This window comes from Ornithorhynchus anatinus, chromosome X1 (genome assembly GCF_004115215.2).
Source record: "Ornithorhynchus anatinus isolate Pmale09 chromosome X1, mOrnAna1.pri.v4, whole genome shotgun sequence".
Classification (NCBI taxonomy): Eukaryota; Metazoa; Chordata; class Mammalia; order Monotremata; family Ornithorhynchidae; genus Ornithorhynchus; species Ornithorhynchus anatinus.
This window is the reverse complement of record NC_041749.1, coordinates 77,984,929-78,012,632: the sequence shown is the minus strand read 5'-3', so window position 1 is coordinate 78,012,632 and position 27,704 is coordinate 77,984,929. Positions and strand designations below refer to the sequence as shown.

The window sequence follows — 27,704 nt, the reverse complement described above, 5'->3', positions numbered from 1 at the left end:
ACAATACTCTGTCCCTTTCTGGTTCCTTCCCACAGCAGTTTACCTATCTGTGTCTTTTCCCCATGAGGAGCCTCTCCCAGTGACATTATCTTCTCCTGAAGGGGGGAGTCTGTGAAATGAAAGCCAGCAGCTGTTAATGGCTCAGTTGAAATTTCCAGGGTTCTGTTTCCTCATCGGCCTCACACATAAAAATGGGTTTTGGGTGAATGGCTGGTTCAGGTCACACATGAAATGGGTTTTGGGTGACTCTGACTGGTTCAGATCTTGTCATCAACACGTCATGGTTTCTCATTCCCTTTTCTCAGGAGGTGTGAAAGGAGCAGTTGCTACAACTATCTGGATTGCCAGAACACCCCGGTGCGGATTACATATTATCAGCTCAACTTTCAGACCAACATTGTTGTCCCAGCTCACATTTTTCGCATAGGTCCATCTCCTGCTTATGCAGGTGATAACATCATCCTGACCATCACCAAAGGAAATGAGGAAAGTTACTTCAGTACCCGAAAGCTCAACTCCTACACCGGTGTGGTCTATCTCCAACGGCCTGTCAAGGAGCCCAAAGACTTTTTATTAGATGTTGAAATGAAACTCTGGCGTCAAGGGAGCTACACCACTTTCCTGGCCAAAATTTACATCTTCATCACAGCCCATGCTTTCTGAGGCACGTGGGGACATTGGGGTTGGCTGTTCTGTGCTCTTTATTCATCCCCACCCCCTCCAAAGCTTATTACTGTAGAAGTGATATTTACTGTATTCAGCATCTCTATTATTTTTCTTTCATTGCTTCAATCATTATTTTCTTTTAAATTAACTTAATTTTTACCGACTCATTTCTTCTTTAATTTTCTTTTTTGGACCTCACGTGAGTGAAGAGTTACAATGGTGCTGGTGTTGAAAGAGAAATAGGCAGATTTGTAGCCAAAGTTCTAAGTCTTTAAAAATCAGTTGTCTTCAAAAACCATTCTGATTTGAGAGTGAGAGTGTACCCAAGCCATGAAAATAAGCACTGGTTCATATATGCCCAGTACCCAAGAGAAATCACACAGTATTGTGTGGGTTTTCTGAGAAATTCTCTGACTGGGGAGAGCTCTAAATGTGCTGGCCTGCGATTAGATTATAGCAGGGAAATTCTGGTGTTCTTTGAGCTTTGGCAGATGGGAGGGTGGGAGTGCAGGAGAAGAATGTGAAATAGCAGAGCAGTGGGAAATATGATTCAAGTCAGTGTTAATTTGCAGCTCAATAGAATTTTGGAAGCCAAATGATTTTTGAAACTGATTTTTCAGGTGGGTACATACACATGCACCTCCCCCCCTGCAGGATCTTGCCCTTTAAAGTCAGGCAGTCAGTTTTGAAAGGAATTAGGTTTGGGAGGATGATAAATTAAAAGAAAAACTCTGAACAATTCCTCATTGTACCAAAATGAGGAATTTTGTTTGCCCATTGATCTGGTGCGTCGATACTCTTCCCGTACTTCAAGATTGGCACCGCAGTGGCTCACCTCACGTGAAAGCTTGATTCTGTTTCTCTTTTTCTACTGTGATATAGCCCAACAAGAGGAAAATCAGAGGAGTGTGTTTCACTTCCCGTTAGAAATGGACAGTGGGGTGTTTTTGTAGCAGTTGGCCCTGGTGTGGCTAAGCTTCTCATTCCACAGATGCATTCTATCCAGGTATTTCCTGCCACAAATGGATGTATTATAATACTTAAACATATACCAAAGATGGAACCATTATATTGACCACTGTGTATATATATATATATATATACAGCTGTCCTTCATATTTGAATATGTCACTACTGACAGTAAAATTTCATCCATATGTCGAGGTGTGGCTGGAACAACCAAGAGTAGCTTACACACTGTGTACATGTAACATTCATTCTTTGCTACTTCATTGTTATTTGCAGGCCCCAAAGTTGTATTCAATTTTGCCTCTTGCTTTCATGATCTTCCTGAGGCCTTTGCTCCGCAAGAGCTAGCCCTTCCCTGATTATCGCTCTCCAGGCTCTTCCACCTCTGCTTTTGCTTCCCAGTGGTGCCCCTTATCCCACTGTGCCTGAGGGGATGGTTCCCTGAAAGTTTAAAACATCTGTTTCTGTTCCTCTTACAGTCCCTCCACTTCACCATAGAACAGCTGCTTGGGTGTCCTGCACCATTCTCTTCACATATCCCACCACGAGAAGCTATGCTATGCTTCCATGTTGGTGGACTAAGTGCATTCCAGGATTTCTTTGTCAAACTGCTTTACCATTTGATGTTAAGAATGGCCTGCAAATGCTTCTGCCAAATTTACAAATACAGCATGCAGATAGACTAAGCGAATGAGACTTCGCATTGTAATATCCTTATTATTCTTTTGTATGAAATGATCAAAAGGGAGTGTCTTCTTTTTTGAGGAAAATGATCTGAGGAATGCAATCTTAATGGCTCAGGGGAATACATTAAATAGGCAGTTTGTCTGATGTCATTTTCTAGTAGCACAACCTACATTTCAAGCTGGATTTTCTCATGTTCCATAAGAAACTGGAAGTGGTCCAGAGCTGAGAGTCAGATGTGGTTGATGTGGTGATATGACATGATAGGTAGGATGCAACAACAAGTAGGAGAACTTCTCAGTGCTTTATTTCCCCTTTTGGAAGCTGCTCCAGGACCACACATTTTCACTAAGCATTGTGTATGGCAACTAGGCCTTTTCTGCCAGAGATTCCTCATTTGTCATAATCTTTCCCTGATTAATTCTGAATTGCCAATAGAGCAATCCATGCTACATCCTGTAATCAGCTCCATTCTCTCCAATACGCATTGCAGTGTAAAAATAAGTAATAGACAAGCTAAGCCGTGGCATTTGGGGCCTAGAGGTTGCCGGCTCGAAAAATGTGGGTTTGTTGTGTTTGCATGATGTGCTCACCATCAAAGAGTTCTGCCCTCAGAGGGAATGAAACTTGTCTTTCAGACACCATTTCCAGGCTTGGTGATAAGCCAGTGTATTCATATTTAGAAATGAGAGCGAGTGGGTGGTTTTAGCACTATTCATTATAAATGCCTGACCTACTGTCCCCTAAAGTCATATTCGAAAATGGGACCTCAGCTCTGCCATTTCAACAAATTAGCAACCAGCTAAAAAATACAAATGTACACTCAATTTTCCATAAACCTGTCTTTTAACTGTGGGATTTGAATCAAACATTGTTAGAGCATTGAGGAACATCCTTCTGGTGGCATGCATCTATCTGGAAAGAACATGACATGATGCTGGAAGAAAAGGTTGTACACATGTGCACAGTGTCAGTTAGGACTTGTGTGCTTTGGCATGAGTTTTCTTGATGACTGGAACTCCTCCATTGTAAGAGAACTGAGGGTATATATCTATAGCCCTACGATTAGCAAGATTGTTCAAGAAGTAAAACAGTCACAAGTCTTCCCTTCCCCCATCTGCCCTCCCACCCCCACCCACTGCTTTCATCCCTGTCCCATGATAGGCACATTCAACAGAGACCTCAGTTTAGGCCCATCAGAAATCACTGAAATCCAAAAGATCTCCATCAGCATTAGGATTTGATTGCGAGTAAATGCCATTCCAGCTCCAGCACCCGGTGCTGTCAGAGAATTAATAGACAAGTGATTTGCTGCCGGAAGGCCTTCAGCAGGCTAAAAGAGACCACAGTCAATCATTCTGTTAGTCTCCAGCAGTTCACAAAACGGATTGATTTTTCCTGCAAAGCAGGGAAGAAACTTCGGGAAAAGGGCTAGCAAGAAGGAGCTATTTTGATACTTGATCATCAGACCCTATGCCTTCAATCTTGGTCTGAGCATCTGTCTATTTGGTCCCTGGGGGAAGGGAGAGATGTCACTGAGAGGGGCTTGTCAACCTGTGATGCTCAGCAAAATATCACTTCCCAAATTCTGATCAGTGACTTTCATCTTTTCTCCCCTCTTCATCATCACCGTCCCTTCTGGGCTTCCTAAACTGGGTTGATGGGATGAAGATGAGTCACTTGGTGGTTCAGCATGAATTTCTTTCCCCCTCTTTTCTCCTTCCCCTTGCTGACATTGCTAATCTAAATACCATGTTTGCAACCACATCTGACTTCCTTGGGCCAGGCCAGATATTAATAGCTTTTTGTGAGCATCTGAAAACAAAATGCCTGTTACCAATTCCATTTTGTGTAAACTGTTTCTAAATAAATTACACCACTATGGAAATACTCTGCTTTTTATTTTCTAAATGAGGGAAGGTCTTTAGATGGGTAATTTTCCCATGAATTAAGTACGGAAGCACATTACCAACTTTTGCTTCAATCAATTCCAATTAAATGGCATTTGATAGATTACCACTCCAAAGGAACTACTGTAATCCTAATTATTCAATCCTAATCTGGGAAGGGTGGGATGAGAGCCACGCATGGAGAAATTTGCCTTGATTTTCGTGCTTCAGAATGCACCCAGAAAAGCCTGAGGAAAGGGGAGAGAAGTTTTGTTTTCCATGTATTGTATCTTTCACTAAGAAAAGGCAAATAAAATTCCAGCCCTCAGAGTCCCATGGCACTGGCTCTTAGCAGCATCAAGTCTGTAAAGGCCCCCAAAGAAGAGAATGCAAAATTGTATTTCTACGGCACTTTGCTTCCCAAACACTCAAAAATGCCTTCTCACTGATTATTTGATTTATCCTCACAGATTTTTTTACTAGATTTGCCTAGAATGTTGAGACAAGAAAAGGGTACAAATATTATTTAGACAAAAGCAGTCACTATTTTATTTTCCTCCTTAATATTTTATTTCTTTGTCCTTACTGACTCTGTGTGCAGAGCACTGTACTAAGCACTTGGAAGAGTGTAATATAACAGAGTGGGTAGACCTGTTCCCTGCCCACAATGAGTTTACAGTCTAGTGGAGGAGACAGTAACATGAATTATAGATTGGGAAGCAACAGAGTACAAAGATATGCAAAAAGTGCTGTGGGGATGGGGGTAGGGTGAGTATCAAAGTGTTTAGTGGGTGTAGACCCAAGTGCAAAGGACATATAGAAGGGAGAAGGAACAGGATGGGGAGATGAGGTTAATCAGGAAAGGTTTCCTGGAGGAGATGATTTTAAGAAGGGCTTTGCAGAGAAGGAGGATGGCTGTCTGTCGGATATGAAGGGAAAGCAAGTTCCTGGCAGGAGGGAAGATGTGAGCAAGAGGTCAAAGTCTAGGGAGGTGAGATCGAGGGAGTACAGAGAGTAGATCGGTATTAGAAGAGTCAAATATGCAGGTGGGGTTATAGTGGGAGAGGAGTGAGGATAAGGTAAGTCCTTACTACAGTGCTCGGAAAGCAGCAAGTGCTCATAAATGCCACTGATTGATGAAAAGGACAGAGAGAGCTGATTGAGTACCTTGAAGCCGACAGTGAGGAGTTGCTGCTTGATGTAGAGTTAGATGGGCAACTATTGGAGGTTTTTGCATAATGGAGAGGTGTGCTCAGAATATATTTTACAAAAATGAACTGGGTAAAGTATGGATTGGAGTGGGGAGAGGCTAAAGGCAGGGGGGTCAGTGAGGAGGCTGATGCAGTAGTTTAGGTGGGATAAGACAAGTGGTTGGACCAACACAGGAGCCGTTTGGAAGATGAGAAAGAGCAGATTCTAGACCTGTTGTGCAGTATGGACAAGCAGGAAATATTCTTTCCATTTTACGTATGAGGAAACTGAGGTCCATGGAGGTCAAATGGAAAGTCTTTCTTGTCAGTAGACAATAGAGTTGATCGATCAATTAGTGGTATTTGCCGAGTGTTTATTATGTGCAGAGCACTGTCCTAAGCACTTGGGAGAGCACAATACAATGGAATTGGTAGACACGATTCCTGCCTACAAGGAGCTTATGGACTAGAAAGGGAGACAGACATTAAGATAAATTACAGATGGATATCTACATAAGTGCTGTGGGGCTGGGGGAAGGATGAATATCAAAGTGCTTACAGGAGTACAGACTCAAGTGTATAGGTGATGCAGAAGGGAGGACAAACAGGATAGAGAAATGAGGGGTTAGGATAGGCCTCTTGGAGGAGATACGGTTTTAGTAGGGCTTTGAAGATGGGGAGTGTTGTGGACTGTAAGCTCCCTGTAGACTGTAAGCTCACTGCAGTCCTTCTGGTAAGCTCACAGGAAGCATGCCTACCAACTCAGCTGTACTGTACTTTCCCAAGCCCAAGCCCTTAGTATAGTGATCTGCTCCCAGTACACGCTCAATAAATAACATTGATTTATTGATTAACTCCACAGCTCTGATTCTCAGTTCAGTTCTTTTTTTTTCTATTTTGGTGGACCAGAGAGCTTGCTTACAGATCTCGCCATTCAGCTTCCCCAACTTTCAGTGAAAGACAAATGGGCATTTATTGGGTCCCTTCAGAGAAATGGACTGTGTCTGTTTCCTATACTGTATGCTCCCATGCGCTTAGTACAGTGCTCTGCACATAGTAGGCCCTGACCTCTCTCCTCTGCAGTTTCGCATTTCCTCCTGCCTTCGGGATATCTTTATGTGGCTGTCCCACCAACTCCTCAAACTTAACATGTCTAAGACAGAACTCCTCATCTACCCGCTCAAACCCTGTCCTCCCCCATCTTTCCTATCACTGAAGACAACAACACTAAACATTCAATAGTATTTATTGAGCGCTTACTATGAGCTGAGCACTGTACTAAGCGCTTGGAATGTACAAGTGGGCAACAGATAGAGACAGTCCCTGCCCTTTGACGAGTTTACAGTCTAATTGGGGGAGACAGGCAGACAAGAACAATGGCAATAAATAGAGTCAAGGGGAAGAACATCTCATAAAAACAATGGCAACTAAATAGAATCAGGGTGAAGTACATCTCATTAAACAAAATAAACAAAATAAATAGGGTGATGAAGATATATACAGTTGAGCGAAGGGGTACAGTGCTGAGGGGGTGGGGCGGGAGAGGGGGAGGAGGAGAGGGAAGGGGGGGAGAAGAGGGTTTAGCTGTGGAGAGGTGAAAGGGGGGTAGAGGGAGCAGAGGGAAAAAGGGGGGAGCTCAGTCTGGGAAGGCCTCTTGGAGGAGGTGATCTTTAAGTAGGGATTTGAAGAGGGGAAGAGAATTAGATTGTCGGAGGTGAGGAGGGAAGGCATTCCAGGACCGCGGGAGGACGTGGCCCAGGGGTCGACAGCAGGATAGGCGAGACCGAGGGATGGTGAGGAAGTGGGCGGGAGAGGAGCGGAGCGTGCAGGGTGGGCAGTAGAAAGAGAGAATGGAGGAGAGGTAGGAAGGGGCAAGGTGATAGAGAGCCTTGAAGCCTAGAGTGAGGAGTTTTTGTTTGGAGCGGAGGTTGATAGGCAGCCACTGGAGGTGTCTAAGAAGGGGAGTGACATGCCCTGAGCGTTTCTACAGGAAGATGAGCCGGGCAGTGGAGTGAAGAATAGACTGGAGCGGTGCGAGAGAGGAGGAAGGGAGAGCAGAGAGAAGGCTGACACAGTAGTCTAGCCGGGATATAACAAGAGCCTGTAGCAGTAAGGTAGCCATTTGGGTGGAGAGGAAAGGGTGGATCTTGGCAATATTGTAAAGGTGAGACTGGCAGGTCTTGATAACAGATCGGATGTGTGGGGTGAACGAGAGAGACGAGTCAAAGATGACACCGAGGTTGCGGGCCTGAGAGACGGGAAGGATGGTCGTACCATCCACGGTGATAGGGAAGTCTGGGAGAGGACCAGGCTTGGGAGAGAAGATGAGGAGCTCAGTCTTGCTCATGTTGAGTTTTGGGTGGCGGGCAGACAACCAAGTGGAGCAATCCTGGAGGCAGGAGGAGATGCGAGACTGAAGGGAGGGGGAGAGGACAGGGGCAGAGATGTAGATCTGCATGTCATCTATGTAAACACTATCCTCCCTATCTCCCAAGCCCTTAACCTTAATGTTGTTGTTGTTGTCTTATGCTGTTGAGTAGTGTCTGACCCATAGCAACTCCAAAGACACATCTCTCCCAGAATGCCCCACCTTCATCTGCAATTGTTCTGGTAGCTTATCTATAGAGTTTTCTTGGTAAAAATATGGAAGTGGTTTACCACTGCCTCCTTCCATACAGTAAACGAGTCTCTGCCCTTGACTTTCTTCCAAGGTTCCGCTGCTGCCCAACACAGGTGAGTTTTGACTGTAGCAGATTGCCTTCCACTCACTAGCCACTGCCCAAGCCAGAAATGCAATGAGTATGCCTCTGCTTGACTCTCCCTCCTGTAGTAGTGACTGGTAGAGCACTGGGAACTCTCCAGGTGCGACCCTGAGAAGAGAACCGTAGCATTATCCCAAACAAATCTCTCCCATTTAACCCACATTTTCAATGTCAACAAATCCTATTGGGTCTACCTTCACAAGATCGCTAAAATACACCCTTTCCTCTCCATCCAAACAGCTAATACTTCACTGACCTAAGCACTTATCCTATCCCGCCTTGACTACTGCATTGGCCTCGTCCATGACCTCCCTGCCTCCTGCCTTTCCCCACTCCAGTCCATACCTCACTCTTCTGCCTGGATCATTTTTCTAAAAGAAACCATTCAGTTCACCTCTCCTCACTCCTCAAAAACCTCCAGTCGTTTCCCATCCACCTTTGCATCCAACAGAAACTCCTTACTATCAACTTTAAAACTCCCAATCACCTCCCTTCCTCCTAACTTACCTCACTGATTTGTGAGGAATTCCGGTCTGGAATTCCCTCTCCCTTCACATATTACAGACCACCACTCTCCCCACCTTCAAAGCCATATTAAAATCAGATCTCCTCTAAGATGCCTTCCCCAGTTAAGCCCTCTTTTCCCCTGCTCCCTCTCCCTTCTCTGTCACCTATGAACTTGGATCTGTATCCTTTAAGTATTTGAAGGGTACCTACCCTGAGCCCCACAGCACTTGTGAACATACCAGTAATTTATTTTAATGTCTGTCTTCCCCTCTAGACTGTATGTTCCTGGTGGTCAGGGAACATGTCTACAAATTCTGTTGTACTTTCCTAAGTGCTTATTATAGTGCTCTGCACACAGCAAGTGCTTAATAAATAACACTGATTGATTATTGATTGATCTCAAAATCTTGTAACGATAGATACCAGATCTAAGATCCCATTGAAATCCCACTTTATTTAAATCAAAGCTCTGTCTTAGGAAATTTAGCAAGCACACCGTCTGGAGAGAAGCTGGAAGAGGAGGCGAGGTGAGGAAGGAAAGGAAGGAGATACTAATTTAGATTTCTATGGGAAAACATTTTCCTTCCTTTCTAGAGGAAGTGTGTACTATGCGCCAAGCACTTGGGCAGATACAATATATGAGCACATCAGACACAGCCCCTGTTCCACATAGAGCTCACAGTCTAAGGTAGGGGAAGAACAGGTATTTTCCCCATTTTAATGATGAGTAAATTGAGGCACAAAGAAGTTGACTTTTTTTAATGGTGTTTAAGTGCTTACTATGTGCCAGGGACTGTACTAATTGCTGGGGTAGATACAAGCCAATTAGGTTGGATACAGTCCATATTTAGGTTGGACACAGTCCATGTCCCACATGTAGCTCACAGTTTTAATCCTCACTTTACAGATGAGGCAACTGAGGCACAGAGAAGTTAAGTGACTTCGGGCAAGTCGCACACCAGGCAAGTGGCAGTGCTGGGGTTGGAACCCAGGTCCTCTGACACCCAAGCCCATGCTCTTTCCACTAGGCCACAATGTTTCTCTAAAAGATGATTAGTCTAGTCTATGGTTGGTCTAAAGAGCAACTGGTCTATTTGAACAATGTATGCAGCACTGTACCATCTAGACTGTGACTAATGTGGAGAGTAACTCTTCCCCAGCAATTTGTCTCCCACTGAAGCACTCTTCTCACCTTGAGGAGACCTGACGGCGAGGAAGATCAACTGCCTTCAAAAACTGACTTGCTTAGGCCAGCTCCCCACTGGCATAACAAATACCTGGATCATTTACACTCAACTCCTCAATCTGCATCTATTCAGATAAATCAGGTAAAACTGTATTGTAAGCCCCTTGAGTGACAGTATTTATTGAGCACCTACTGCATGCTATGCATTTTACTAAGTGTTTGGAGACAGGGATTGCATTTTGTACTTCTATTGTGCATTTCCAAGCATTCACTAAAATGCTCTGCATTCAAGACATGCTTCTGAGCTGAGAAAAATGGGAGTATCTGTCTGAATTAAATAGGAATTGTCTCTGTTTTTCCCTGAACTTTGCCAGAAGTAGTGCTAGGCTTAGTGACCGTGCTTATGCTTTACTAGCAACAGCATCAAGTACACCTGCACCAGTTGCAGGTATGTGGACAGGAGTGCTAAGTCTGTCAGTCATATCTGCAATTGGGTGCAACTGTATTGGGTTCACAAGTGCTGAGCAGAAGGTCAACCCTGTACACTCCGTTCCTCTGCCACTTACCTCCTCATGGTGCTTCGTTCTCACCTGTCCTGCCGTCGACCTTGGCCCATGTCCTACCACTGACCTGGAATGCCCTCCTTCCTCACATCCTCCAAACTAACTCTCTTCCCCTCTTCAAAGCCCTACTAAGAGCTCACCTCCTCCAGGAGGCCTTCCCAGACTGAGTCCTCCCTTTCCCTCTGCCTTGGCCCTCCTCCCCTCCCCATTCCCCGTCTCTATCTGTTGCCAAATTGTACATTCCAAATGCTTAGTACAGTGCTGTGCACACAGTAGGCACTCAATAAATATGATTGAATGAATGAAAAGACTGGAACTATAAAGGGGACTGGTTATAAAGAGGAGCCACACTGTTAAATGGTGAAACTCAGAAGGGAAGCACCCCAAAGGAACGCTGAAGAGAACATGGTAGCAGTGTTGGGATACCATAAAGCCCAGAGGGCTTGCCTTCTCATAATGGCAGTACTGGGCATGTAGGCTATTTAGTGAACTCTCCCCCAAAGGACAATATATTAGGCCTGGGACATACTTAAAACACACACACACATACACACACACACACACACACATACACACACACACTCCCTCTCCCCACCTCCGCAACACACCCAACCCTGCATCCCCATCTCCCTTTACTCTCTAGGAGCTTCCAGTAAAAATGAAAATGCCCCAATTTTCCAGTACTGGGGAAGAGATTTTGTGACTCAGTAATGCCTCCTAAGCACCCAAAGAGGAAGTCTTTCCAGGGCAGAACACCCCTCCCTCACACACACACAATCTGCCCCCAACCTAGATTTGAACAGGAGACTGTTCAAATGGATTCCTCCATTTCTGAGTTTCAGGTCCTAGCAGAAAGGTGCCCTCTGACTTGGATTTTCCCCATTTGCAAGGACATAGCTGTTGTCTATTTCCCCAACTAAGCTTGTTCAAATCTAAACCGGCCCAGGTCCTGGGTGACAGATAGTCTTTACTGTCAGTGTTTCTACAGAGTCATCTCAGTTATCTCAAACATTGCCCACATCTATTAGAGTTAATCCAATTATCTCTCAGTTGCACCTTAGGGAAACAATATTCATCTTGACAAGCCATGTTCAGCAATAGACAGCAGTGTATCTGTTAATTAGTTCACAGGCCATAGGACTGTAAGCCACAACAAAGCTTAGTGAAATTTCCAGTGCTAAAATAAGCCAAGAGATGCCATAATGGAGCAATCTGACTCTCAACTCTATAAAGATTCTGGACTATGAAAAACCTGGAATATGATTAGGAGAGTCCTGATCCAAGTTCACCTGTCCAAAATTAAGCTTTTCTGTAGCTCGGTGGACATGGTTACTGAGTCCTTTCTTTTCATCAGCATCAGAGACTCGACAACATAGCATTCAAACAATCAGTGTTATTTATTGAGCACTTACTGTATGCAGAACACTGTACTAAGCATGACTTTTTCATTGCAGGTCTAAGGAATTTCTCCCCCGGTGGCATCTAAATAATCTGTGACTGACAACCAGCCAGCAGCAGAGCATCTCCAGCTGGAGCAGGAAGAAACTAGGTGCCAGTTTCTCCACCTCAGGCCAAACCCCAACTCAATCTATGGCCAGGAGGCTCACCTTTGCCCTATGCCCACACTTGGCATTCCTAATATAATTCATTCCAGTGCCCAGCTCTCCCTGCTGTGTGACCTTGGACAAGTCATTAGACCTCCTTGGCTTTAGTTTTCTTATCTGTAAGATGAGGGGAAATATGCCTGTCTGCTTCATGGGGTTGGTTTGAAGATGGAATCAACTAAGTATCATCTTGTATCTACCTCGGGGCTTACCACAGTACTTGTCACCTGTAATGAGCCACTTAATAAACCCTATTAATTTAAAAAAGTAATGGAAAACTATGCAAATTCATGGTGGTATTATTCAGTGTCTCCTGCCCTACCCTCAGGGGAAACCTCTGAAAATTACTGAGGGGGAATTATTTTTCTTAAATGATTTTTTCTTTTGATACTAAATTTTATTTGTTTTTAATTGTACTTGTAAAGTGCTTACTAGGTGCCAAGCACTGTACTAAGTGCTGAGGTAGATACAAGATAATCAGGGACACAGTCCCTGTCCCACATCAGACTCACAGTCTAAGTAGGAGGGAGGATTTAATCCCTATTTTTTAGATGAGGAAACTGAGGCATAAAGAAGTGAAATGACTTCCTCAAGACTACACAGCAGATAGCTGACAGAGCTGGGATTAGAACCCTTATCCTCAGACTCTCAGGCCTGCGCCCTTTCCACTAGGCCACTTGCTTCCCAAGTTGGGTGAACTACTGAAAATAGAGCATCGCCACTGTTTTTCAATGTCAAATTTTAAAATGTATAAAGCTAAGGGTCACTGCAGGGTCAGGTTGACTCTATGGGGGAAGGTTCTGCCAGATGTTATCATCACAAAAGCCTGCTCTGTCCATCCTTCCCAATCCTGACCACACAGAGCCATACCTCTCTGTGGTAAGGAAATGATTTTCCCATGAAATTTCCAAAAAGACTTAGGCAGGAATGGGAGTCACACAAATTACTGTTAGAATGTCTGGCCCTCTAACATAGCTCTAAAGTATCTTATATTTATTTGGAAAAGTAACCTTTGGAAAAATACTGGCCACCATTCACTTCGGCAGCACGTGCATTTTATACTCCACTTGTACACTTGAGGTTTTTTTTTTTGGTTTTGTTTTCAAGGTATTTGTTAAGCACTTATGTCTCAAACACTGTTCTAAGTGCTGGAGTAGATACAAGGTAATCAGGTTGGATATAGTCCCTGTTGCATATGGGGCTCACAGTCTTAATCCTCATTTTACAGATGAGGTACCTGAGGCACAGATAAGTTAAATGACTTACCCAAGGACATACAGCAGACAAGTGGCCTAGCCAGAATTATTATTAATATGGCATTTGTTAAATGCTTACTATGTGTCAAGCACTGTTCTAAGTTCTGGAGTAGATACAAGGTCATAAGATCAGATACAGTCCCTGTCCCACATAAGGCTCCCAGTCTAAGTAGGAGGGAGAACAGCTATTGAATCTCCATTTTCCAGTTGAGGAAACGGAGGCACAGATTAATTAAGTGACTGGTCCAAAGTCACCCACAGCAAACAAGTGGCAGAGTCTGAATTAGAACTCAGGTCCTCTGACTCCCAGGCCTGTTCTCTTTCCATTAGGCCATGCAGCCTCCCTTTTGTAGACTCTTTGAGGAAAAGGTTTCTGTTGTATTCTTCCCTTGCAATCCCCCACACAGCATAAAAAACTGGCTCTGTATAGAATGGGTGCTCAGTACATACTGCTCCTGGTGATGATGGTGGAGAAAACATGGGGAAATTCTCCCCTGAGAAACTAAGAGAATGAATCAACTAGATAGCCAGGATTGCCCCATGGTTTACCATTGAGGTACATATAATATTAAATGCTTTTCAATCAGTCAATCCATGGTTTTTACTAATGAGCATCGACTGTGCAAAATCCTTTACTAAACACTTGTGAGAATACAGTATAACCGAGATGGTAGACAGGTTCTCTGTCCACAGGGGCTTACAGTCTACCGGGGGAGGCAGACATTAATATAAATAAATTACAGATATCTATATAAGCACTGTGGGGCTGAGGGTGGGTGAATATCAAGTGCTTAAAGGGTACATAAATACATCGGTCCAGTCATGAAAAGTTCGGGGCAGAGAAACTGATTCCTGTAATTTGTTACGGTGCCAGAGGTTTCAGCCACAGCCCAGAACTCTCTTCCCTGCTGGTCATGTTTCCTCTGGGGCAATAGGTGTAGCCGGCAAGTAGGTAGGCAGAGGTCCTGTACATTGGAAAATGTAAATTACAAAAAAAATGTATTACAAAGTGGCTGCAGCACAGGGCTGATGCTCTGTAGTGCCATAGACCTGCAGGCAGCTGCCAGGATAGCTGCCTTGGGAGCTGCTGCAATCTTTGCTGCCCAAATTAGTCACTGATTTCCAGAATTCCTGCTAAGCCCATCCACCACGTGAGACATCCTTGGAGGTCCTTCACCATTGATGGCACAGCCCCAGTGGGTACTCCCCTACATCCAGTTGTTTCATCCCCCCCCTCCTCCACCACAATGGGGAATGAATTGGACTTTGTGGCAGTTCATAAACCTGGAAAGTGAACTCTGCCATTACCGGGTAGTAGTAGTAGTAGTGGTAGTAGTAGTGGTAATAGTATTTATTACGCACTTACTGTGTGCAGTGCATTGTACTAAGCACTGGAAATTAGCCCCTTGGAGGGCTCAGAGATGAATTTGAGTTGCACTCAAACAAGACCATGGGTCAGGTCAAAATTCCATCCAGCCCAGTATTCTGCCTCCGACACTGACACTGTGAAATGATCGTCTTCCTTGACACCTATCCTAAAGTTAGCAATATGCCATCTAGCATCACTAACTTTCCTCCCTGGATTCATAGCATGTGAATGTTGACACTTTGGGTCTTGTCTCATCTGACCCTGGCATCAGTCCTGATACATTTTAGTGGAGACTAAAAGTTTGGGACAGGGGTGGTAGAAGTAACACATTGTGGCTTACCTTGTATTTATCTAAACCTCTCTTGAACCTGCTCATAATTTCTGAGGTAACAAACTCCATGTTTTATCTCCCACTGCATGAAGAAGAGTTTTGTTTGTGTTGAACCAGGCACCTCCAAGCTCCCATGGGTTCCCCCTCTTCCTCTGGATGTGGGATTTGGTGAGCAACAATTCCCGTGTTTTCCCTGAGCACACCCTTTATGACTTTACAAACCTCAGTAGCTTTCCTTTCCCACCTTCTTCTTACCAGACTGAAGAAGCCTATCTTTTCAGGATATTCTAATATGAAAGCTCCTCCATCCCTCCTGCTTATTTAGGTCGTCCTCTGTACCTTAAACCCTAAACGCATCCCATTATTATGATCACCATTTTCCACTCCCTTTTTGATGATGGCCAGTATTTTGTCAATGCTTATCCAGTTGTGCAATGCTTGACCAGTTGTCTGAATGTCTTTTATGCATGTCTTTCCATTTCATCATTCCTTGTCATGGATTGCAAGCTTCTAGAGGGCAGAACCTGTGCTTGTTTAACCAGCACACTCTCACTCCCAGAGAGTAGTTTCCAAAATGCTACTGATGATAATAATGATGGTAGCTGCTTCTCTCTCTTCCAGGCACATAATGGAGTTCTGGAGCTGCCCTCTTTCCTGGGTTAAGTTTCTTTTGTCTATTTTTTTGATTTTGTTAAGCGCTTATTATATGCAAGGCACTGTGCTAAGCACTGGGGTAGATACAAGGTAATCAGGTTGGACATAGTTCATGTCCCACATGGGGCTCACAGTCTTCATCCTCATTTTACAGATGAGGTAACAGAGGCACAGAGTAGCTAAATGACCTGCCGAAGGTCACACAACAGACAAGTAGTTGAGCCAGGATTAGAACCCAGGGCCTTTTCATTCCCAGGCCGATGCTTTATCGACTAGGCCACACTGCTTCTCTAGATCAGAGTTGTTTGACTGCACCAGGTGTCTAGATTTTAGAGGCCACACATTTTGCCATTTGCAGTAAACAATCAATCAATAGATCAGTGGTATTTATTGAGTGCTTACTGTGTACAGTAATAGACATTTTCCCCACCCACACCAAATTTGCAATCTAGAGGGGTAGGCAGACCTCACTATAAATGAATACGTTATAGATGTGTACATAAATGCTATGGGGCTGAGGGTGGGGTGAATACCAAATGCCCAAAAGTCACAGATCCAGTAGGGAGGTAACTGAGAAATATCTTCCTACATTTTTTTTGGATCTATGCATGGGGCAGTGAGGATTAGGCTTCAGTGCCCCATTCATGTTCCTACATTGTTCTCCCTTGTTCCAGGTAAGGACAAAGCCTAGTTCAGCTCTAGGGATCAGAATTTCTGTCTGGCCAGGAGCAAAATTTCCCATCTTCAGGATTTTAGCTGTTTCTGATTCTCTATGCCATTAGTCATCCCATCCTAATCAGTGCTGCCTGTAGCAGCTGGTTTCTCCTGCTCCCAGCTACTGAAGGAAGCATCCATTGATGCTAGTTGCTCCATAATCTTTGCCCTTTTTATGCGGTGTGGCTTCCTGGAAAGAGCATGGGTCTGGTTCTAATCCTGGCTCTGCCACATCTGTTGTGTGACCTTGAACAAGTCACTTCACTTCTCTGGGCCTCAGTTACCTCATCTGTAAAATGGGGATTAAGACTGTGAGCCCCACGTGGGACAGGGACTGTGTGACTGCTTGTATCCCCCCAGTGCTTAGTACAGTGCTTGGCACCTACGAAGCACTTAACAAATACCACAACTATTACTATTATTATCCAGGTCTTGGCTGGCAGAGCAAAGTGGGAATCACCTATCCCGCCGTCGACCCCTGGGCCACATCCTCCCGCGGTCCTGGAATGCCCTCCCTCCTCACCTCTGACAATCTAATTCTCTTCCCCTCTTCAAATCCCCACTTACAGCTCACCTCCTCCAAGAGGCCTTCCCAGACTGAGCTCCCCCCTTTTTCCCTCTGCTCCCTCTACCCCCCCCTTCACCTCTCTGCAGCTAAACCCCCTTCTCCCCCCTTTCTCTCTCCTGTCCCACCCCCTCAGCACTGTACTCCTCCACTCAACTGTATATATCTTTATCACCCTATTTATTTTGTTTATTTTGTTTAATGAGATGTACATCACCCTGATTCTATTTAGTTGCCATTGTTTTTATGAGATGTTCTTCCCCTTGACTCTATTTATTGCCATTGTTCTTGTCTGCCTGTCTCCCCCGATTAGACTGTAAACCCGTCAAAGGGCAGGGACTGTCTCTATCTGTTGCTGACTTGTACATTCCAAGCGCTTAGTACAGTGCTCAGCACATAGTAAGCGCTCAATAAATACTATAAATACTATTGAATGAATTTAAAGCCTGACTGGAGAAGGGGTCTTGCCGTCGAGAGACCGTTTCCAAGTAAATGGGCTAAATGAACAGGGCCGTCTCTCCGTCTCACTCCATCCCAGGATCTTTATTGTCTCTTGACCACAGCGATCAAACGCAAACCCAAGGAAGAAGTACTAACTCTCCAGTTACCTTTATTTCCTCAATAGATCCAGTGAGTAGGTCTTAAAGCTAGAAAGTAGAAACCTATGGGGCACGACAGGATTGCAATACAACACAATGTGCAGGGTCTCCATTCTAGGCCTTTCTCAAGGTTTTTTGGTCCTGGGATGTGAATAGTCAAACTGGGCCATGTCTTTTCAAAGCACTTAATGGTCAGGTAAACAAGAGAAAGGGGAGGAAAAAAATACATTCAGTACTTTGTTTAATTTAGAGCATTTTGTGGGTTTGTTTGAATGGAGGAAAGAATCTGCCAGGAGTCCCAAGTTAGAAGTTGGAAGTGAGTTTAAGTTTTTCTTAGCCACTTCCATCATGGCTTAGCTTCACAGGCTGTCAGGCTTCAAAGGTCTGCAGTGATTTCCCTCTGCAACTTTGGAAACTCCCTTCTCAGGGCATTGCTTTCCCTTTCAGATTGAGACCCCTTCATCTGGGTCATTTGTTGCCAGCATTTGAAATAGGGTTCATTTGTTGCCAGCATTTGAAATAGGCTCACGGCAGAGAGAACTGTAAGGGACTCCAGGAAATAAGTTTTAGTTTCTTCTCCCAGTGTCCGGTCCTGAGTCCTGGCAGGATGCTTTGGCTCAGCACCTCCCCAGACAAGACTGCTTTCTGGAGTTCTCCCTTCTATTAAGAAGGGGCCTTGCCTGCCAAGAATAACCTGAAGTCAGGAGCCAGGATCCTCCTCATGGGAGCTCTGTAGGCTGACATTCTCTGGGTAAGCTCTGAGCGGCTTGGAGGAACAGGAATGCAGGCCTGAGGGGTGTGGTGGGGGGCTAGAAGTGTTTCTGGGCAAGGGGACAGGATGTGAATGTTGACACTTTGGGTCTTGTCTCATCTGACCCTGGCATCAGTCCTGATACATTTTACTGGAGACTAAAATTTTGGGGCAGGGGTGGTAGAGAGTGTATGTGTGTGTGTTTGTGTGTGTGTGTGTTTTTTTCTTTTCTGATACAAGGCTGGATTTTGGAATTGGTGGGCTGGGTTAGCATTAATCTTTAACTACAAGTGGGAGAACTGCATGTTCAGATTGTTTATCAAAGGAGAGGAATCATTGAATGGACCTAGAGACAGGAGCTAGATGAAGACTGAGTCAGGCTGAGCTGGCCACCTCAACCTTCTGAGACCTTCCTTTGCACTCCCTCACTCTTTCTCCTTCCTTCTCCCCTGCCCCCCCCCCCCCATGCATTAAAATTTGCTCAGAGGGAGACAAGCTGCTGAGCTCCAAACATCTACTTAGCAGTGACATAATATCACTACACAGTCCATATTAGCTGGGACCGTCACTACCACCCAAGAATGCTCCAGTGGTATCCATTGAGGTCCTTCTTTAGACCAGGGTAGCAGAAGGGGAACAGGCCACCAGAAGGGACATCAGGAGCAGCAGGAAGGTGGAAAAATAAAGATGCTGTTACCCAGCCTGGTCCCTCTGCTGCTCAGCAGCAGCCACTGCTGTTACCACCAGTGCAGCCAAATTGGTCATATCCAACAGTTTCTTGCACAATCACTTGGATGTGTTTCCAACCACACCTGAATACTCCAGGATAAAGCCTGTGGTGGGGACAAGACCTGTTGCCACGGTGTGAGTGGTCATAAAGGCTGGGTGAGTTCTGTGAGTGTGTGTGGTTGATCATACCCAGGACTACTTTAAGATTCCCAAAATATGGTCACTTTATAGTGGTCATGCTTGCAAAACCAACATAAGCTGTTGTTTTTTATGGAGGGGTGTTGTGAGGCATGGTGTGTATGGGAGTCTAAAGAGAGAGACATCACGAGATGAGAATTTGGGAACCATTTGGAAAAAGTGAGGGAAATGGATGGCTGGGAAGCAGCATGGCCTAGTGATTAGCATGTGGGCCTAAGAGTCAAAGGAGCTGGGTTCTAATCCCTATTTGACCACTTAATAATAACAATAATAATAGTACTCATTAAACATTTGCTATGTGCCAAGCAATGTTCTAAGCACTGGGGTAGATGCAACATAATCAGGTTGTCCCACGTGGGGCTCAGAGTCTTAATCCCCATTTTACGGATGAGGCAACTGAGTCACAGAGAAGTTGTGACTTGCCCAAAGTCACACAGCTGACAAGTGGCGGAGCTGGAATTAGAACCCATGACCTTTGACTCTCAAGGCTGTGCTCTTTCCACTAAGTCATGCTGCTTCTCTACTTGTCTGCACCACTTGGCTGCTGTGTGGCCTAGGGCAAGTCACTTCACTTCCCTGGGCCTCAGTTACCGTAAAATGGGGATTGAGACTGTGAGCCCCAAGAAGGAGAGGGACTGTGTCCAAACTGTACTCGAAAAGGGAATGGAACTAAAAGGCAGTGAGGATTCGAACCCAAGGTGGTGACGCAAGCAAGGAAAGTAACACTCAGAGACAGTGTTGGATAGATCAGAAAAGGGAGGAAGGTGACTGAGTGCCCGTTCACCTCCGGAGAGGTACGAGTGACACAACGGCCCACCTCTCCTGTTTGGCTGTGCCTTTATTTGCAACGTATAGGAGAATAGCCAATCATAAAAGAACTCGGACAAGTGTGTTTTCTTCAATGACAGAAGAGACTCTTCAAGCAGGCCTTATCTGTTTTGGGTAAGAAGCAATCTCCTGTCCAAGCAGGCCTTATCTGTTTTGGGAAAGAAGCAACCTCCTGTCCCCCAGAATTTGGAATTTGCAGATGTGATATACATCCCACCTGAAATGGGGGACTTCCTGAGACAAAAACAAGAGTCATTTAGATCAAGAGCTGCTATGCTCAGAATGCTGTTTTTAACACAAACCAATTTGTTTGTATCCACCCCAGAGCTTAGTACAATGCTTGGCACATAGTAAGTGCTTAACTAACACCACAATTATTATTATTAATCCCAGTTCCACCACTTGCCTGCTGTGTGACTTTGAGCAAGTCATTTAGCAGCTCTGTGCCTCAGTTTCCTCACCTGGAAAAGGGGGATTCAATCTGGTTCACCCTCCTACTTAGACTTTGAGCCCCATGTGCTACAGGGACTGTGTCCAACCTGATAAACTTGTATCTACCCCAGTATTTAGAACAGTGCTTGGCATGTTTAACAAATACCATAAAAAAATTCACTCATTTTCATGCTATCATGGCCTCCAGGAATGTTGAGTGCCCAACAGCCTCAGTAAATAAAAGGAAGCAATAATGGGAACTGAGTTTACAATCCCAGGAGATCCACTATATAAATCATTTCCTGTAAATCCTTAAGAACATTTTAAAATACCTTTCAGAGTAGATATTTAAGGATATGTGCATTCCAGCTTGGAGGCATGAAGATTAACTAAATGGTCTCTCAAGGGGTACATAATAGGGTCGTGCTTTGCTAATCTATGACTCCCTTGACAATGAAAGACTTCTGGTAAACCTTTGTTTCTGGTATTCTTCCAATTAAAGCATTGGTTTATGATCCACCCCTCCCATTTCCTCCTCTAATTGGTGGGCAAATCTTGTTGAGAGCTCATCACTCCTAGGTCAGATGGGATTGGTGGGATAATCTCCCTGTTGAGTCCCTCTAACTAACGATGCAAATCCCCTCACTCTGAATCAGGGAGGGTTGGTGCGGTGGGTACTAAGCACCCATTGTGTCCTGCTTCTCATGGCAATGGGCACTCTCTTTTCCCCAGGTCTCCTGATCACCAGTTCCACACAAAAGCACAAAATGTGGGAATAGGGATATCAGAAACTGCGGAATGCAGGAGGAAGCAAACAGTTTGCATGTGATCACTAGAGTTTGGAGTAGAAAGGGGGAGAAGTATTTTCCTTCCCTTAAAAGCATGAAATTTCAATATCTTTTATAGAAGCACCATGGCTTAGTGGGAAGAACCCGTGCTTGGGAGTCAGAGGATGAGGGTTCTAATCCTTCCTCCTGCACTTGTCTGCTGTGTGACCTTGGGCAAGTCACTTAACTTCTCTGTGCTTCAGTTACCTCACCTGTAAAATGGGGATTAATAGTGTGAGCCCCACATGGGACAACCTAATTAGCTTGTATATACCCCAGTGCTTAGAACAGTGCTTGGCACATAGTAAGCGCTTAATAAATACCATTATTATTATTATTATAAGAACGAATTCCTATAATAAACTACAAACGAGAAGGAAATTATAAAATGTTCTCCAGCCTCTGCACAAGGATTGCAGCTGGTGAGCTTGAGATGAGTCACACCTGCTTGGGAAGCAGACCTCCAGCACTTGGGAGAACTAGATATAAATGGGTGGTCTCGAGGGAGGCAGCCCTGTGGTGCAGGGGGAATGCCTTGGGAGACTACCTGTCCCACACCCATGAGAGTCCTGAATTAGGTAATTCAGTCAATCAATTGTATTTATTGAGTGCTTACTGTGTGCAGAGCACTGTACTAAGCAGTTGGGAGCTACAATATAATAACAGACACATTCCCTGTCCACAGTGAGCTTACAGTCTAGAAGAGGAGACAGACATTAAGATAAACAAACAAATTACAGATATTCAATAGTATTTATTGAGCGCTTACTATGTGCAGACCTCCTCCTCCACCATACCGCGCCCACTCACCGACTCGGTCACACCCTCGATCTTGTCATCTCCTACCGCTGCACTATCTCCTCACTCACCAACTCTGAAATCCCTCTCTCGGACCATAACCTTCTCACCTGCCTCATCTCTCACACTCCCTCCCCCTGCAAATCTTCGCTACTGCCCCACAGAGACCTCCGCTCTCTCGATCCCATCCGTCTTTCCAATAGCATCTCGCCTCACCTTGCCGCCCTGTCCTCTCTTCCCACTCTCGACGATCAGGTCTCCGCTCTCAACTCCACCCTCTCTACTCATCTCGACTCTCTCGCCCCCCTTTCCCTCCGCCGCTCTCGCACCACTAACCCACAGCCCTGGATCACCTCCTCCGTCCGCCTCCTACGCTCCTATGCTCGAGCTGCTGAGCGCTGCTGGCGAAAGTCCAAGCACCAAGCCGACCTCACACACTTCAAATTTATCCTTTCCTGCCTTAACTCTGCCCTCTCCTCCGCCAGGCAAAGCTTCTTCTCCTCCCTCATCGACACCCATGCCCGTCACCCCCGCCGATTGTTCCGGACCTTTAACTCTCTCCTTAGGCCCCCTGTTCCTCCCCCTCCCCCATCTCTCACCCCTAATGATCTGGCCACCTATTTCCTCACGAAAATCAACACGATCAGGTCTGAGCTCCCCAAAGTCACCCCTCCGCCTCTCCCCTCCCCCCCACCGACCCCCTCCCCTACTTTCCCATCCTTCCCTGCAGTATCCTCAGAGGAGATCTCCTCCCTCCTCACAAGTGCCACCCCCTCCACCTGCGCCTCGGACCCCATTCCCTCTCACCTTCTTAAAACCATCGCCCCTGCCCTCCTCCCTTCCTTAACTTCTATTTTTAACCACTCAATCTCCAAGGGCTCCTTCCCCTCTGCCTTCAAACACGCCCACGTCTCCCCCATCCTAAAAAAACCCGCTCTTGACCCCACTTCCCCCTCCAGTTATCGTCCTATCTCCCTACTACCCTTCCTTTCCAAATCTTAGAACGAGTCGTCTACAATCGATGCCTAGAATTCCTTAACTCCCATTATCTCCTAGACCCCCTCCAATCTGGCTTCCGTCCCCTCCACTCTACCAAGACTGCTCTCTCTAAGGTCACCCATGACCTCCTTCTTGCCAAATCCAATGGCTCCTACTCCATTCTGATCCTCCTTGACCTCTCTGCTGCCTTTGACACTGTTGACCATCCCCTCCTCCTCCATACCTTATCTCACCTTGGCTTCACGGACTCTGTCCTCTCCTGGTTCTCCTCTTACCTCTCTGGCCGATCATTCTCGGTCTCCTACGCTGGAGCCTCCTCCCCCTCCCATCCTTTAACTGTTGGAGTTCCTCAAGGGTCAGTTCTTGGCCCTCTTCTGTTCTCCATTTACACTCACTCCCTCGGTGAACTCATCCGCTCTCACGGCTTTGACTACCATCTCTACGCAGATGACACGCAGATCTACATCTCCGCCCCTGTCCTCTCCCCCTCCCTTCAGGCTCGCATCTCCTCCTGCCTCCGGGACGTCTCCACCTGGATGTCGGCCCGCCACCTAAAACTCAACATGAGCAAGACTGAGCTCCTCATCTTCCCTCCCAAGCCCGGTCCGCTCCCAGACTTCTCCATCACCGTGGATGGCACGACCATCCTTCCCGTCCCGCAGGCCCGCAATCTCGGTGTCATCCTTGACTCGTCCCTCTCGTTCACCCCACACATCCTATCCGTTACAAGACCTGCCGGTTTCACCTCTACAATATCGCCAAGATCCGCCCTTTCCTCTCCACCCAAACGGCTACCTTACTATTACGGGCTCTCGTTATATCCCGGCTAGACTACTGTGTCAGCCTTCTCTCTGACCTCCCTTCCTCCTCTCTCGCCCCGCTCCGGTCTATTCTTCACTCCGCTGCCCGGCTCATCTTCCTGCAGAAACGATCTGGGCATGTCACTCCCCTTCTTAAACAACTCCAGTGGTTGCCTATCGACCTCCGCTCCAAACAAAAACTCCTCACTCTAGGCTTCAAGGCTCTCCATCACCTTGCCCCTTCCTACCTCTCCTCCCTTCTCTCTTTCTACCGCCCACCCCGCACGCTCCGCTCCTCTGCCGCCCACCTCCTCGCCGTCCCTCGGTCTCGCCTATCCCGCCGTCGACCCCTGGGTCACGTCCTCCCGCGGTCCTGGAACACCCTCCCTCCTCACCTCCGCCAAACTGATTCTCTTTCCCTCTTCAAAACCTTACTTAAAAATCACCTCCTCCAAGAGGCCTTCCCAGACTGAGCTCCTCTTCCCCCTCTACTCCCTCTGCCATCCCCCCTTTACCTCTCCGCAGCTAAAGCCTCATTTTCCCCTTTTCCCTCTGCTCCTCCACCTCTCCCTTCCCATCCCCACAGCACTGTACCCGTCCGCTCAACTGTATATATTTTCGTTACCCTATTTATTTTGTTAATGAATTGTACATCGCCTTGATTCTATTTAGTTGCCATTGTTTTTACGAGATGTTCTTCCCCTTGACGCTGTTTAGTGCCATTGTTCTTGTCTGTCCGTCTCCCCCGATTAGACTGTAAGCCCGTCAAACGGCAGGGACTGTCTCTATCTGTTGCCGACTTGTTCATCCCAAGCGCTTAGTACAGTGCTCTGCACATAGTAAGCGCTCAATAAATACTATTGAATGAATGAATGCAGAGCACTGTACTAAGTGCTTGGAATGTACAATTCAGCAACAGATAGAGACAATCCCTGCCCATTGACGGGCTTACAGTCATATCGGGGGAGACAGACAGCCATAAATAATAGCAATAAATAGAATCAAGGGGATGTACATATCATTAACAAAATAAATAGGGTAATAAAAATATATACAAATGAGCAGATGAGCACAGTGCCGAGGGGAAGGGAAGGGAGGGGGGAGGAGCAGAGGGAAAGGGGGGGAAAAGGAGGCTTAGCTGAGGGGAGAAGTGGTGCGGGGGGGGCGGGAGGAGCAGAGAGGGAGCAGAGGCAAAAGGGGAAGCTCAGTCTGGGAAGGCCTGTACAGAAGGGCTGTGGATCTGGTAGGGGGAAGTGAATAAAGGGAGCAAGTCAGGGTGACACAGAAAGGAGTCGAAGAACTCCTTGTAAGTTGTAAAATGGGGACTAAATACCTGTTCTCCCTCTTACTTAAACTGTAAACCCCCTGTGGGAGAAGGAAATGAAATGAGGAGCACTTCACTTGGGGAAGCAGTCTGGCCAAGTGAATAAAATCCCGGGCCTGGGAGCAAGAGAACCTGGGTTCTAATCACGACTCAGCCATTTACCTGTTAAGCGAATTCATTTAACTTCTCTGTGCTCAGTTTCCTCAACTGCAAAATGGGAATTCAATACCCATTCTCCCTCCTACTTGACTGTGAGCCCCATGTGGGACAGGGACTGTATCTTGCCTGATTGACTTGTATCTACCCCAGCACTTAGAACAGTGCTGAAACATAATAAGCACTTAACAAATGTCATAAGAAGAAAGAAGAGGTGTTCCCTTTGCTTTGTATCTCTTGGTGCCAACCTGGCTTAGTGTCAAAAAGTGTAGAGAAAATACTCTGCAATGGCTGTGCTTGTGGCCAAATCTAGAGTTCTTTCTCATTGGCCATGTAGTGAACTGCTGCAGTGGCTTGCCTGGCTGTCTCAGAAGCAAGACGAAACCTTTAGAAGATGACGTTTACTTTTCTTCTTTCTTCCAACTCATTGAAGGGCTTAAATTAAATGCCACTCTCTAGATACCTCAGCACAAGTCACTGAAGTTGCCAAGAGATTTATTACTGCCAATTAGATCAGAGCTCTGGACTAATGAACCTCTTTCAGCTACCGATTCTACTCGGTAGGCCAATGAAACAGAAGATGCTGAAAACCCCAAAATAGGTGCTGTCAGGAGCAACTGAGTTTTAACTGGAAATTTCTAAGCAACTTCGAAGGGAACAGAAGAATAAGATAATGCTGCGTGCAGAAATTAGCAGGAAAATCTTATGCAGCAACCCCCACCCCCAATATTTTTAATCAACAGATGTGCTTTTGAATAATCATCACATGTTAGCTTGTTGTGGGCAAGGAATGTGTCTGTTTATTGTTGTACTTTCCCGAGTGTTTACTGCAATGCTCTGCAAACAGTAAGCACTCAATGAATATGATTGAATAATGCAGGCATCTACTAAAGCACTGGCCTATGGAATTATGGAAGTCAGGAGAGCTAGAGTCCAGTTTTAGTTCTGACTTGCTGCTTGACCTTTATCAAGCCACTTAAAACCTTTCTGTGATTCACTTCCCACCTCAGTGAATAGGAGTTGGTAGTCAATGAATGAATGAATGATGACATTTATTCAGCACTTACAATGAGCAAAGCACTGTACTAAGTGTTGAGAATACCTGGGCACCTAATTCAGACACCGTCCCTGGCTCACTTAGGACTGGCCATCTATAACACTAGGGAGGGAGGAAGGACAAGCATATAGAAAAATTAGCAAGCAAAATAAAAACCAACACAATGAATGACAGTATACAGTTGAAGGTATCAGTTCAATTCTTCTTCTCATTTCTCTAGTCTCAGCTGCCCTGATCCAAAGACAGTGGGGCCATGTAGGTATGTATATGAAGGAGATGATCCAGTATATGTGGAAGCAGTTTTTCTTCCATAATAAAAATGCTTGGAAAAAAAAAATCTTTCTGTTGCTCTGTACTTCAGAGGGATCTCTCAGCTATCAAGGTTGGTTGCAAGGGCACAGGGAGTTGAAAATTGGAGTTGGGAACCATTCAGATTACAAGAATTTCTCTTCTGAGAAACATAGCTCAGATATTCAGCAAGACTCCATTTTCCAATCTCTCTCTTACTTCCCAGGCAACAACTTTCCCCCCAGTTCACAGAGGCCCAATGACATGGGAGGGAAACCAGGTGAGAGACAAGAGTTCAGCTAGCACTCTGCTGGGGCCTAGTAAAGATGAATCATGATGACAGCCATATAGGCCATGTGGCATGAAGCAGCCTCCTTTTCATTCCTGTGTGGACCCCGGGGAACTAGAAGTAGAGAAGTCACTGCTCTTGGAAATAAGCATGGAAATGAAAGAGAATACTACAGCGAAGGGAACAATCCTGATGTTCACAGTGAAGATTAAATTTAGAAATGTGGCCAGGAGAGTCTCCAGCTTTATAGAGGATATGCTAGAATTCTTTTTTTTTTTTTTACTCTGAAACCTAGGCCTGCACACTGTGTTCCATTCTCCGCCCCTTCTGCTTTCACTTTTTCCCTTCTCTGGCTAAGTCATTTTGTAGTTTGTCTGGGAAAAAGATAAAGAGGATGGGGTATATTAGAAGAATTTAGAAGCACAGGCCTCTAAGAGGCCCTAATATTTGTGAGCTTTATCCTCAGTGCCTCAGACTCTACCTCACCTGAAAAGAAATGACCATTGTCCAAAAAAAAAGCTTCATTAACAGTAATGACTAAATATCCCTTCTTGATCTCCCAGCTGGCTCATTTCATCTGCAGGGAAATTGAAAATTATGAAGCAGCTACCAATTCCAAAGCCTTGGTGAAATCATAGAAAAACTCTGATTTATAACCTGTTACTACTGATTTTTTTCTAACCCCCCTATGAGTCTGGAGATTTATAAATAAGACAGTGA

General features: G+C 45.5%; 1 protein-coding gene and 1 non-coding gene across 4 annotated transcripts in view; one reads left to right on the top strand and one right to left on the bottom strand.

Annotated features, from left to right (window-relative positions):
- Window positions 1-4,209, top strand: part of FBLN2 (fibulin 2) — a 220,039-nt gene extending 215,830 nt beyond the window's left edge. For all 3 annotated transcript variants that reach the window (XM_029050874.2, XM_029050875.2, XM_039910184.1), the window contains one exon: window positions 306-4,209. In XM_029050874.2, the coding sequence (XP_028906707.1) occupies window positions 306-663 (358 nt within the window). In that variant the 3' untranslated portion in view covers window positions 664-4,209. The remainder of the gene's footprint in view (window positions 1-305) is intronic.
- A 3,931-nt stretch (window positions 4,210-8,140) lies between these two features.
- Window positions 8,141-8,278, bottom strand: LOC114806773. The gene has a single exon (XR_003754834.1). It is a non-coding gene; the product is annotated as a small nucleolar RNA SNORA7 (small nucleolar RNA).
- Window positions 8,279-27,704: the final 19,426 nt, after the last annotated feature.